The sequence below is a fragment of the Rhinoraja longicauda genome, chromosome 1 (assembly GCF_053455715.1).
Source record: "Rhinoraja longicauda isolate Sanriku21f chromosome 1, sRhiLon1.1, whole genome shotgun sequence".
Classification (NCBI taxonomy): Eukaryota; Metazoa; Chordata; class Chondrichthyes; order Rajiformes; family Arhynchobatidae; genus Rhinoraja; species Rhinoraja longicauda.
Window position 1 is genome coordinate 58,349,736 of NC_135953.1, and position 13,132 is coordinate 58,362,867.

The following is a 13,132-nucleotide window of genomic DNA, read 5'->3' on the forward strand; positions in this document are numbered from 1 at the left end:
TTGGTGCTTCTGCTGTTCTCCTCTACATTCGAGAAACCAAATATAAATTGGGTGATCAATCTCCAGGGCATTTCCATTCAATCCACAAGAACGATCTTAAAGATCCAGTTGGCAGTCACTTTAATTGTCCATTCATCTTGACTCAGACCTCTGTTGATCTCTTATTCTGTTCGACTGAAGCCCCAAAAAGGATCTCATACCCACAGGATTCAAGATTGAATTCAACATTTTCAGACAACCAACCTTTCTAGCTTGCATCACACAAACTGATCAGTTAACCTATACTTTTAACCTAGTTTTCTTCTTTCACAGGTGCTACCTGATCTTTGGGGTTTTCTATCATTGTTTATTATTTCAGATTTCTAGAAACACTGTTGTGGTTAGTTCCATTTACCTTTTCCGTCTCTCCTCTGTAATTATGCAACTCCTTCTATTTACATCACATACCGAATGAAAAAAAGTCACAATCACAGAAATTCTCAAAGTTCTTTCTGCCCAGACCCCTTATCCATTATTTAAAACATGTTTGTTTCCAATATCTTTCAGATTTCTATTCTATCCAGGATTTTTAATTAATTTTTTTACATGACCTAGGATGTCAAACCAATGTATAACTATTTATTCCAATAGTTCCTACTGGTTGAACAGACCTCTGCAGACAAATGTTACAATCACAGGAACAGTAAACTTCACACCACTGTCCTTAACACATGCTTCCATGGAAGCACCTTAAAGTCACAGCTAATCTTCCATGACCATTAGTAAAGACACTTGTGATACCTTTGATTAGAAAAGACACTACCTTTTTGTTTAAACTGCATATATTTTGAGACTTTCCAACTATTTATTTTAAAGGCTGAATTATTAAAGTTTCACCAATATTTCTACATAATGTATTTCTTTAATACAATAATTATTTTATTACTATTTTCTTTATGGTTTAATGATCTCAATGATCAATGACTAAGCCTGGGCAGAGTTTTCAAATTACAGTCTGGTCACATCATCATTCAATTTCATCATGACTTCTGATTTGTATTTAACTGGCTTGGCAATACAGTTCAACATTGTACTTGTTTTGCCGATTACAACCACAGTAGAGGCAGTTGATGCTACATGTAATTTGTTGTGATCTCATTAAATGTCAACTGAAGCTAATTCAATAATTTAATGTGATATGCCGTGCATTTTTCTTGCAATGGTATCGTTAAAATGGTGAGTTCTACAAATTCACTTTATTTTCTGTGTATTGACTTATTTCTGGAATAGTTTATATCTGTATTCTATCAAACAATAGCTGGCTTGTATGGTAAGTTTGTTGCATATAAATTTATCTCGAAAAATTGGAAATTGTTTTCAAGGAGCAGGATAATCTTGATATCATGTACCACAACTATAAAATGAATTATTTTTCTTGATTTCTAAATAAACAGAAATACATTATTTCAGAATATACCATGTTCTCTAAATTAATCTCTGGAAACCTGCCTAAGGAATTTATGCAACAATGGTTTGTTGCTAATGTGATCGGTCTCCAGCAACCAAAACCTTTTGCGCTAAGAAAGATTTCACCTGGATTCCTATTCCAATTTGAGTCTGGCTCCTTGATGTCTCCTTGATATTAAGGAAGTCACTCTCAGCATTCCACTGGACTTTGCAGCATTTTTGCCTGCATTTAGACCAAAGTTGCAATGACGTCTGAAGCCAAAGATCATGACAAAAGTAATTCGGAGCAACATAAGAAGGTTATTGAAAAGTTCTACTTCAGCATTTTACTGACAATTGAGATACAAGACAGGAAATGGTTAGATTGAACAGAATATTATCTCGCCAGATTTCTTTTACTGTATTTGATGAATTATGTTTTTTTCTCGTAGTATTGTGTGGAGCCAATTGAATGGGCTGTGAACTGACATCTGAATTGAATAGATTGCAAATATTTCAGTCACCTGTACATACCCTTGGCTGCACCATCATTGCATTTCAAATATTCATGACACTTCTTCCTCTCAGCTCTGAATTGTCCACCGCCCAGATGTGAGAGTGCCTCAAAGCATGAATCCAATTCATTCATTGTGCATTTACTATCCCTCACTACATCAAGCCTTTTCTGGTGCTTAACAAACCGTGTTGCAGCTTCACACAGTTGGCACTTCAGTTTTAGGCACACTTATGGTATGCTCTTCCACAATCCACATGAAGAAGGTTTAACTCGCTGGGTTGACTGCAATGGTGAAATGAGAAATAAGCTTGTTAAAATGCTATAGTTTTCCATCTTTTCACATATATTTACAACATCTATTGAGGCTATTTGACCCCAACAAGCCTGTGTTAGCTTACTGATCACACACATCCCCCCATAAATTCAGGGAGCCAATTGCTCCATATTCCTGTCAATTTTAGCACTCGTGGACAAAAAGTGCGAATTATAATGGCCAATTAAACTTTCAATCATGCATGAGTTTGGAATGTGAGAATCCTTGTAGTTGCAGGTAGAAGGTGCAAACTTCAAACAGGAAGCACCACAGGTCAGAATTGAAGCTGGATTGGTGGAGCTGTGAGGCAGATTTACTATGCAGCCTAAGACTGCTCTAATTGAAATACTAAATTAAAGCATACACACACATATATATTCTCAGTGCTGGGGGAGGTATAAACCTCCTCTACTTGCTTTATTTTATGCTTGTTTCAACTAAACACAGGAATTCCATTGAGGTAGCTGTCATAAAAATGACACAATGGCAATGACTTAGTTTAAAGCCCCGCATACCTTTTCAAAGATAAAATGACATTATCAGCATTGCAGCGGCAGTGCTTTTTATCAGGACCCAAAGCTAAATTGTCTTAAAGTTAATGTGCCTCTACCAATTCTGTGGCTCTATCTTCCACAATAATAACATGATTATTCAACATGATCAACATAACAATAATCACAATAATAAGTGATCATTGTCTCAGGAATGAGAAGACAAACTTGCCTTCGGTTGGTTTGGCATCAATGTAATAGAATTAACTGAAAGCATAGCTGAAACTGATTTAATTAACAGACATGGCAAGTTATAAAAGGATCCAAGGATAGAAAATTGGCTTCATGGAAGGAAGCAGAGGGTGATAGTGGAAGATTGCTTCTCGAACTGGAGGCCTGTGACTAATGGTGTGCCTCAGAATTTGGTGCTGGGCCCGTTACTGTTTGATATCTATATCAATGATTTGGATGAGAACATACAAGATTAGTAAATTGCAGATGATACAAAAGTGGGTAGTTTTGCAGATAGCGAAGATCGTTGTGAAAAATTGTAGCAAGATATTGATTAATTGACCAGATGAGCTGAGAAATGGTTGATGGAATTTAATGCAGAGAAATGTGAGAAATCTGAATTTTGGGAGGTCTAACATGGGCAGGATCTACACAGTGAATGGTAGGGCTCTGGGTAATGTTGTAGAGCAGAGGGGTCAAGGAGTCCAGGTGTTTGGTTCCTTGAATGTGGAGTCAGAGATAGATGGGGTGGTCAAAAAGACTTTTGGCACAATGGTCTTCATCAGCCAGAGTATTGAGTGTAGAAGTTGGAAGGTCAAGTTGCAGTTGTATAAGACATTGGTGAAACTGCAATTAGAGTCAAGCTGGAAAGCGTACAGAGAAGATTTACGAGAATGTTGACAGGACTAGAGGGTGTGAGGTATTGGGAGAGGCTGCGATTCTATTCCTTGGAGTGCAGGAAGATGAGGGGTGATCTTATAGTGGTGTATAAGATCATGAGAGGAATAGATCGGGTAGATGCACAAAATTTCTTGCCCAGAGTAGGTGAATCGAGGACCAGAAGACATAGGTTTAAGGTGAAGAGGAAAAGATTTAATAGGAATCTGAGGGGTAACTTTTTCACATAAAGGGTGGTGGGTGTATAGAACAAGCTTCCAGAGGAGGTAGTTGAGGCAGGGACTATCCCAACATTTAAGAAACAGTTAGACAGGTACATACATGGATAGGACAAGGTTGGAGGGATATGGACCAAGTACAGGCAGATGGGACAAGTGTAGTTGGAACATGTTGGCCGGTGTGGGCAAGTTGGGCCAAAGAGCCTGTTTCACACTGTATCTCTCTATGACTCTATGATAAGTATTTTAGACACAAGGAATGAGAAGGGAGAAGAAGTAAGAAGTAGACAGACTGAGCGATCATTGAGGTACAGCCACTGAATATATTCAGGTCCTTTATCGTCTGGATGATACATTTTTAATACCTATTTTGACTATTTAGTTAAATCTTGATAGCAGTATTGACCTTCCATTGATTCATTTGTAAAAAGAGCTAAAACCAATATGAAGTATAGAATCATTGACATAGCAAGTTTTATGATCAGGAACTGTAAAGTGGGACATTGTAAGACCAATCTGATGAGACCTGCTTGCCAGCTCTTTCACCAAGCACAGTCATAATCGGTCAAATGAGATTGTTTTTATATTCTGTCATTAAAAAGCTTATGATTACAAATAGACATGCCCACTGATTATGCTGAACCCAAAATGGCAACCCTCCCCCAACTGCACACGCGCTGATCCGGCGGACATCCGTTGGGCCCAAAGCTCTCCTGCATTGGTGTAGCACCCTCCCCTCCCCTCCCTCTTCCCCTCCCCCCCACTCACCCACTCCATCCCCCCTCAACCCCTTTATCACCCCTACCCTACCTCACCCTTCCCCCCACTCACCCACTTCATCCCCCCTCCTCCCCACTCACCCTCTCTATCCCCCCTCCCCCCCACTTACCCACTCTATCCCTTCCCCCCCACTCACACACTCCACCCCCCTCACCCACTCCATCCCCCCTCCTCACCGTACTCACCCACTCCATCCCCCCTCCTCACCCCACTCACCCACTCCATCCCCCATCCCTATACCCACTCCACCCCCTCCCTCCCCACTCCATCCCCTCCTCCCTTCCCCCATTCACCCACTCCTTCCCCCCTCACCCCTTCTTGCCCCCTCACCCATTCCATCCCCCCTCCCCCCACTGCATCCCCCTCCCCCACCCACTCACCCACTTCACCCCCCTTCCTCCCCCCACTCACCCACTCCATCCTCCCTCCCCCCACTCACCCATTCCATCCCCCCATCTCCCACCCTTCCAGTCACCCACTCTATCCCCCCTCCCTCCCCCCACTCATCCACTCCCCCCTCACCCACCCACCCCTCCCCTCCCTCCCACCCCTACTCCCCTCCCCCACCTCCACTCCCCCATTCCCCTCCAGCCCCACCCAGTTCTCTCCTGCCCCCCACCCCACTCACCTCCCCTCCCCCACCCATTACCCCCTCCCCCAGTCCCACTCCCCCCAACCTGGGCCATTGAATTAGCCTGAAGTAATGTTACCCCTATGTATAAATACAGCTAGATAACTGCAAATGTCTAAACAGTTCTAATAATTAATAACAAAATTCAGCAATTTTTATGTCATTAGGTGAACCGTCCCATGATGTGTGTAATTTTGTCTCTTCCAATTCTCTTCATTGAAATGTGATTTAACCAGCAATATCATTAGAGACGCTCTACCTTCAGCAAAAATGGCACCATTATTAAAGCTGTCATACCCCAACACACTGGAAGGAAAGTATTATCTTCTTTTCTAAACCGTACACAATTCTTACAAGATTGTGAAGAGTTCTTCATTCTTTTCTCTTCTTAAAAAGAGCAAAATTATATGGTTAATACAGCATTCCTCCTTAGAAAGAGGTTTACGACAACTTAATTATATTCAGAAAAGATACACGGAAAAAACCCCAGCTGCCGGTCAAAACCAACCAAAAGGGTTGTAATGGAGGAAATCAAAATGTGTTGAACTATTTGTTCAAACGCCAAAGGTATTTGCTTAAATTTAAATTAGAATGAAGGATTCTAGTAATTAATTAATAAAATCTAACCAAGGTATTGAAATCTTATCAAAATTCCTGCTGGAGAAGGTACTGTCAGATAAATAACTTCAGGATTCTGCTCCATCAGCAATTAAATAATTGATTTTGAACTCAGGATACTGTGGAGAAGAACAAGAAGATGGTGGCTTGCCCTTGCACCTGCTGCTCTTATTTTTTTTCTAGGTGATGCCGAAAGTAGGCCCTTCAGCCCACTGAGTCCGCACTGACCAGCGACCCCAGGACACTATCCTACACGCTAGAGACAATTTACAACTTTTACCAAACCAATTAACCTACAAACTTGCACATCTTTGGAGTGTGGGAGGAAACCGGAGCACCCGGAGAAGATTTACGAGGTAACGGGGAGAATATACAAACGCTGTACAGATAGCAACTATAGTTAGGATTGAACCCAGGTCTCTGGCAGCACTGTAAGCCAGCAACTCTACTGCTGTGCCACCGTATTTACGATGCACTATCAAAGAGGTCTTGGCAAGAAGTCACAAAACGTTTTATACATGAACACACACACACACACTGTAGCCATCCATGTGTGCCAATTGTGATGAAATGGGTAAATGTTTAAGGTGGTAGATGTGTGCCAATAAGTAGATTACTCTGCCTTGCATGGCGTTGAGCTTTAGTGTCACTGGAACTGCCCACTGGAGACAGAGCAGATATTTTGTTGTGCGTCTAACTATAGATGATATAAATCTCTAGGAAGTGGGTGATGGACATCTTTCACAAGGAACCTAATCCCTTATTGCTTCAGTAACTGCAATGCCATGTGGATTACATTATGATGGGATATTCATCAATAGTGATCAACTTTGTTTGGCACTTCAAAATTATCAGCATTTGTTTCTATTCGTTATTTGTTTTTATTTCCAGTCAAGGTTGTCTACTTGCTTTTTCTCTTGAAGGCATGCATATTTCTTTATGATGTAGAACATTGCATAATCCACTGAAGATGCATTTCAGTTTGACAAAGAAAACTTTGTGTCCTTGTTATGGGAATTTGGGGAATGTTAGCTTGAAGCCAAGCAATAATTATTTTACAGAATTTGCAAGAAGATGATGCATGGAATACAATTAATTTTCTTTATGAAGGCACCTTTGAGAGCTATATAAAAAGCAAATTGCAGCATAGAATGATTTCAATGGTTTCATTATTAGTAAGAAAGTCATAAGCAATGTGCCTGAAATTTCAGTGATCCCATTTAGCCAGTAGAAGTGTAGCTTAATAGAACTCTATCGACTTCTGGGCAGCAATCCAAGCCCTTCACTAAATCATGGAATAGGGTTATTATCATAATTGAGGCAGTGATATGTTAAATGCCATTACAAAGAATGGTTAAGAAATTTCTGTCCCAAGGCCTATTTGAGAAAAATCATGCTTGGCATCATTCATACATTCTAAACTTATAGAGTCATTAGGAAGCCCTTGGTTTCCTGAGTCAGCACACAGCAAGCCTTACAGGGAAAGATGTAAAATTGAAGTTGATTCAGATCAACAAGATGGACTCCATCAGCATAATCATAGAAGGAAAAAAAGCCATGATTAACTATCAAAATAATCAAAAGCAAATATTTAAAAATCTGGATGAATTTGATTGAAAGGCCAATTGGAAAACAGTGGAAACAAATAAATAATATTTAAGTTTAAAATGTCTGTAACAATTGCAGGCCTAGAAAGATCAAAATAAAGGTTCTTGAAATAGTTTATCAGAAGTAGATTTTTCTCAAAATAGGTTCTTGCCAATTTCAGTACTAACATACTACCGTTGTACCGTGAAGAAGACGAGCAGATGGTATTGTCTTGTACAGGGTACTTTAATGCATAAACTAGGCTATCGGATAAGGCAGCAATTCACTTGCACTCCGATCTACTGTGGTCCATTTAGTTTAGGTTAGAGATATAGTGTGGAACCAGGCCCTTCGGCCCAACGAGTCGGCATCGACCAGCAATCCCCGCACATTAACACTATCCTACACACACGAGGGACAATTTACATATATACCAAGCCAATTAACCTACATACCTGTACGTCTTTGGAGTGTGGGAGGAAACCGAAGATCTCGGAGAAAACCCATGCGGTCACGGGGAAAACGTACAAACTCCGTACAGACCGTAGTCGGGATCAAACCCGGACCTCCGGCACTGCAAGAGCTGTAAGGCAGCAACTCTATCACTGCGCCATCGTGGCCGCCCACATTTATTGCTCAAAATGTGCAGTCCTCCACAATGGAGAAATAAAATGCAATTGAGCAGGTTATTTGTGGAACACCATTGTTAAATCTTTAAAAGCAATTCAAAGCTTCCACTGCCATTACTCCCAATTCCGACATCTGTGTTTTGCCTCATACACTGCACCAATGAGGTCCTTTGTAAGCTCAAGGAACAGACACTCATCTTCTACCAAGGTACATGGCAGCTTTAGGACTCAGTATTTAACTCAATTGTTTCAGACAATTATTAAGTTATCCACCTCAGTTCAGCTGTTCTCTCTCCACAGATGGTGCCTGGTCTGTCAGGTTTTTTCCAGTATTCTCTTTTATTTTAGACTTTGAGTAACTGTTCTGTGCTCTCGACATATTCTTATTTTATTATTTTTATGTGTATTCACTGGATGACTCTGAAAGCATGTGTCACCTGGACAACCTTAATCTCCAGGGTAGACACATAATGCTGGAGTAACTCAGCAGGCAGGCAGCATCTCTGGAGAGAAGGAATGGGTGATGTTTCAAGTCGAGACCTTTCTTCAGAACTTGATCTCCACCCTACCTTTATTCTCTCCATTCCTTTCCCTCTGCGACTGAAAACAAGCTGGCTTTTTCCACTGTGCTAGTTTTAATGATATAAAACATTAACTGGTTCTCTATCCACAGAGTAAAGCCTGATTTCCAGAATTTCCTGTTTTTATTCCAGATGTCAGGGATTCTGTTTTCAAATGATTAATTGTACAATGGAAGGTTTTTCTCTGGCCTTTGTGTGTGACCAACTGAAAAGCTGGATTGTAGTTGAAAAGAAAGGCAGAGAACTATCACCAAGTACCAGTGAGGGGAATCACAGTATTAACACTCCTCTCAAATGGTCTTATACAAGGAGTTGGATAAAGCAGATGCTTATGAATTGAATTTGGATCTTTAGATTATCACGATGCCTGTTATTATATAAAGTGTTCGCAGGAGTATGTTCAGCATGTTAAAAACAATTGCTCATTTAGTTGGAAAGACAGTACTAGGCAGACAAGAAGAAAATATTCAGGGATAAGCTCAAAGCTACTTAAAGGCACTCTCAAACTGGAAAGGGTGCAGGGGAGATTTACGAGGATGTTGTCAAGACTCGAGGGCCTGAGCTCTACGGAGAGGTTGAGCAGGATAGGACTCTATTCCTTGGAGCGCAGGAGGATGAAGAATGATCTTATAGAGTTGTACAAAATCATGAGAGGAATAGATCAGGTAGATGCACAGAGTCTCTTGCCCAGAGTAGGGTAATCGAGAACCAGAGGACATAGGTTCAAGGTGAAGGGGAAAAGATTTAATAAGAACCTGAGGGGTTACTTTTTCACACAAAGGGTGGTCGGTGTATGGAACGAGCTGCCGGAGAAGGTAGTTGAGGCTGGTACTATCGCAAAGTTTAAGAATCATTTAAACAGGTGCATGGATTAGACAGGTTTAGAAGAACCAGGGCCAAATCCAGGCAGGTGGGACTAGTGTAGATGGGACATGTTGGTTGGTGTGGGCAAGTTGTGCCGAAGGACCTGTTTCCACATTGTATGACTCTTTCACTATGACTCTAAAAACATAACATCCCCACTGAATCCTGGGAATCTCTGGTGCATGACCAGTTAAAGTGAAGAAGCAGCATTCAGGATGATATTAAGAATATTGAGTCCATAATTCAGAACACAAAAAAGCTTTACTCAAGCTTAAGAGAGTTCACCACCTCACAATCTGCCCACCCACCATGTCAGGCAACTCCTAAGGATAAATGAGAGGAAGTAACTCCCATAAGCTGTATAATTTTAATTTGTTGAAATTTAAGGATATATGTAATATCTAAATTCACGTTTGGGTGCTTGAGTGAATACAAAATTCTAATCAGTAAAGCAAAACCCTGATGATAAGTATAACTTGGGCAGTCTACTTTGGACACAATTAAAATGGAAATGGCTTTTTTGTTCAAAAAAGAATAAGGGCATAAATTATATTTTGGACACAAACAAAACGCAAAAGAATGTCATTCTTAAAGGCTGATGGTCGTCAGGTGTGGAACACCATATGCAGTTTAGATACTTCATTGCAGGAAATAAAATACCCCTGCTTACCATACCCCTGCTTACCATAATGATGCAAGGAATGAAGTGCTGAATTATAAGGAAACATCGTAGCACGAATGAACCAGACATTTGTCATCTGCTGGGATGGACTATGACCTTTGGTCATATTGTTCCCAATGACAATAGGCATGAACAATGTTAATGCCACTATAATGTCAAGATAAGCCATGGATGCAGAAAACGGATGTGATCAGGTTTTTGTGCAAGGCAGCTATCATAAAATGCACTTCAATATTTAAAAAGGCACTGGAAAACAAGCAATTAATTTATAGAGAGAGTGAGAAAGTAGTATTGGTAAAGCCAGATTTTATGGTTGGAAGAGACGAAAGGAGCAAGTTTTATCTGTTCAATAGTGAATTTACAATGGAGACACATGGAACTGCAGATGCTGCTTTACAAAAAGAAAACACAAAATGCTGGAGTAACTCATTGGGCCAGGCAATATCTCAAGCGGACATGAACAGGCAATGTTTTGGGTCGGCAATCCGTCTCATCCAGAGATGCTGCCTGATCTGCTGATTTTAGTTTAGAGATACAGTGTGGAAATAGGCCCCACAGTATTGGGGCCACCGACTCTATAACCAGCGATCACCCATGCACCTGTGCTATCCTACACCCTAGAAACAATTAGTTCAAACAACAAGGAATGGGATGCCATGTTTGTGGTAGATACCTGTAATTTTCAGTCGAGAATGTACACTGGCAATAACTAACAATCATATTGATAGAACGATCCTTAGACTGAAATTTGAAAGAGAAAGAAAAAAAAATGATTGCTTATGCTTAGACTGCAATGCTAATAATCATTTTCTTCCCATTCAATGGACTTTATTGAATAAGCATAACAGGCCATCATTCAGAGGAGGTTCACTTATGGCAACTTCTGTGATTCCATTTTAACTGAAACTACTGCTTTCCTGAGGTTGCAGTACAATTTGTGCATAAATAATAGCAAGCACCATTAACCTCCATGTTATTTTGATGGAAAAATCTCTCCTATTAGTTGAACAATGCCGGAGGAAGGTGAATGCAACATAAATCTCGGTATTTGAGATTTAAATACACTGCAGCTGCTGGAAATTAAAAATAAAATCAGAGAAAGCTAAACATATTCAGCAAGTCAGGATACTTCTGTGCGAAGAGAAAGAAAGTTCACATCTCACGACAGTGCTGATAAAGAGTTTTGACCTGAAGTTTAACTGTTATACTTCCAATAGATGCAGCCAAATCTGCTGAGCATTTCCAGCAGTTTGTTTTTGAAAACAAATCTAGTGATTGTTCTAATCCCAAAGATCTTACCTTCTCTGTATTTAGCTCCACTAGTCCAATAATATTTTCTACTGTGGTAGAATGAACTTTCACCTAACCTTGCGATGTACTTTGTTGGCAAATGTATCACAGACCTGCAATCTATCTGTCACTCTCTACCGACACAGAACCTCACCAATGCTCAAATATGTTTGCCCTGATGTAATCTTTAACAAATTTGATAGTGGGAATTGCCAAACTGCTTTACAATGCTCTTCCATCAGAACAAAATAGTCAAAATCTCTTTTTAACAATGAAAATCCACATGAATCATAATACTCAATTGAATATAATTGAATATTGAATACTAAAAGAACCCTTCAAGTTTTTCAATACTTTGAAAAACATTTTTTTTTAAAATTCAGCAATTTCTCAGTGATTGCTCTCCCAGACACCACACAGTCAAATATGAGAATAATAAAGTAGTAACAGCAGCAAATCCAATATTTAAACTTTAGATTAGATCCTTTGGCAAAACATATTTGGTTCACATGACATTCCACACGTTACCGCTTGAAATATATTTCCATGGCGTAAGATACAAATTGTTGTCATAACTTACTTCGTCTTTTGCCGACGTCTCCTTTGGATGTCGCAGCTTCATTTAGAAGCACCATTCCCATGGTGATGGCAGCATCAGCAATTGTCAAGGGAACAACAGAATTGATAGAAATGAAGCACCATAAAAAATATTTCATTAATATGTTATTCAAATTGTTGGTGTTGATAAAAATGCTTTGTCATCGTCCCACATCAAATCAGGCACATGATTTAGTACCATGTCATGTGCTTGTATCAAGCTTAGAGTAACATTAAAAACACCACTTGCACTTTTCTTTTGTGCACAAAGCAGATTTTGTCAACCACAGTACGTTACAAAACATTTAATTTTGCTCTGATCAGTTCTTTAATTGGGAGCACATTGTAATAGGATAGGTTACATAAAGTTTAATTGGTACTCAATTTATAATCAAATTAGTGGAGCCATGAAGCAGCTATAAACACTAAAATGGGCAAGGAAACTTTGGAAGAAAAGTAAGGAAAGTAAAAAGCACATACAAAAGTTAATGGTTTTGCAGATAGTGAAGATGGGTGTGAACGATTGCAGCAGGATCTGGATCGATTGGCCAGATGGGCGGAGGAATGGTTGATGGAAATTAATACAGAGAAGTGTGAGGTGTTGCATTTTGGGACGTCGAACAAGGGCAGGACCTACACGGTAAATGGTAGGCCTCTGGGTAATGTTGTAGAGCAGAGGGATCTAGGAGTACAAGTTCCTTGAAAGTCTAGTCGCAGGTAGATAAGGTGGTCAAAAAGGCTTTTGGCACTTTGGCCTTCATCAGTCAGAGTATTGAGTATAGAAGTTGGGAGGTCATGTTGCGGTTGTATAAGACATTGGTGAGGCCACATTTAGAATATTGTGTTCAGTTCTGGGCACCATGTTATAGGAAAGATATTGTCAAGCTTGAAAGGGTTCAGTAAAAGATTTACGAGGATTTTGCCAGGACTAGAGGATGTAAGCTATAGGGAGAGTTTGAGAGGCTGGGTCTCTATTCCTTGGAGCACAGGAGGATGAGGG

The 13,132-nt window shown here is 40.0% G+C and overlaps 1 protein-coding gene across 4 annotated transcripts in view; it reads right to left on the minus strand.

The window, feature by feature from the left end:
* The window catches only part of tusc3 (tumor suppressor candidate 3), a 318,808-nt gene that overhangs the window by 93,098 nt on the left and 212,578 nt on the right, over positions 1 to 13,132 (minus strand). For 3 of the 4 annotated variants that reach the window (XM_078398086.1, XM_078398067.1, XM_078398093.1), the window contains one exon: positions 12,116 to 12,190. In XM_078398086.1, the coding sequence (XP_078254212.1) occupies positions 12,116 to 12,190 (75 nt within the window). The remainder of the gene's footprint in view (positions 1 to 12,115; positions 12,191 to 13,132) is intronic. The other variant, XM_078398077.1, reaches the window with a different exon arrangement.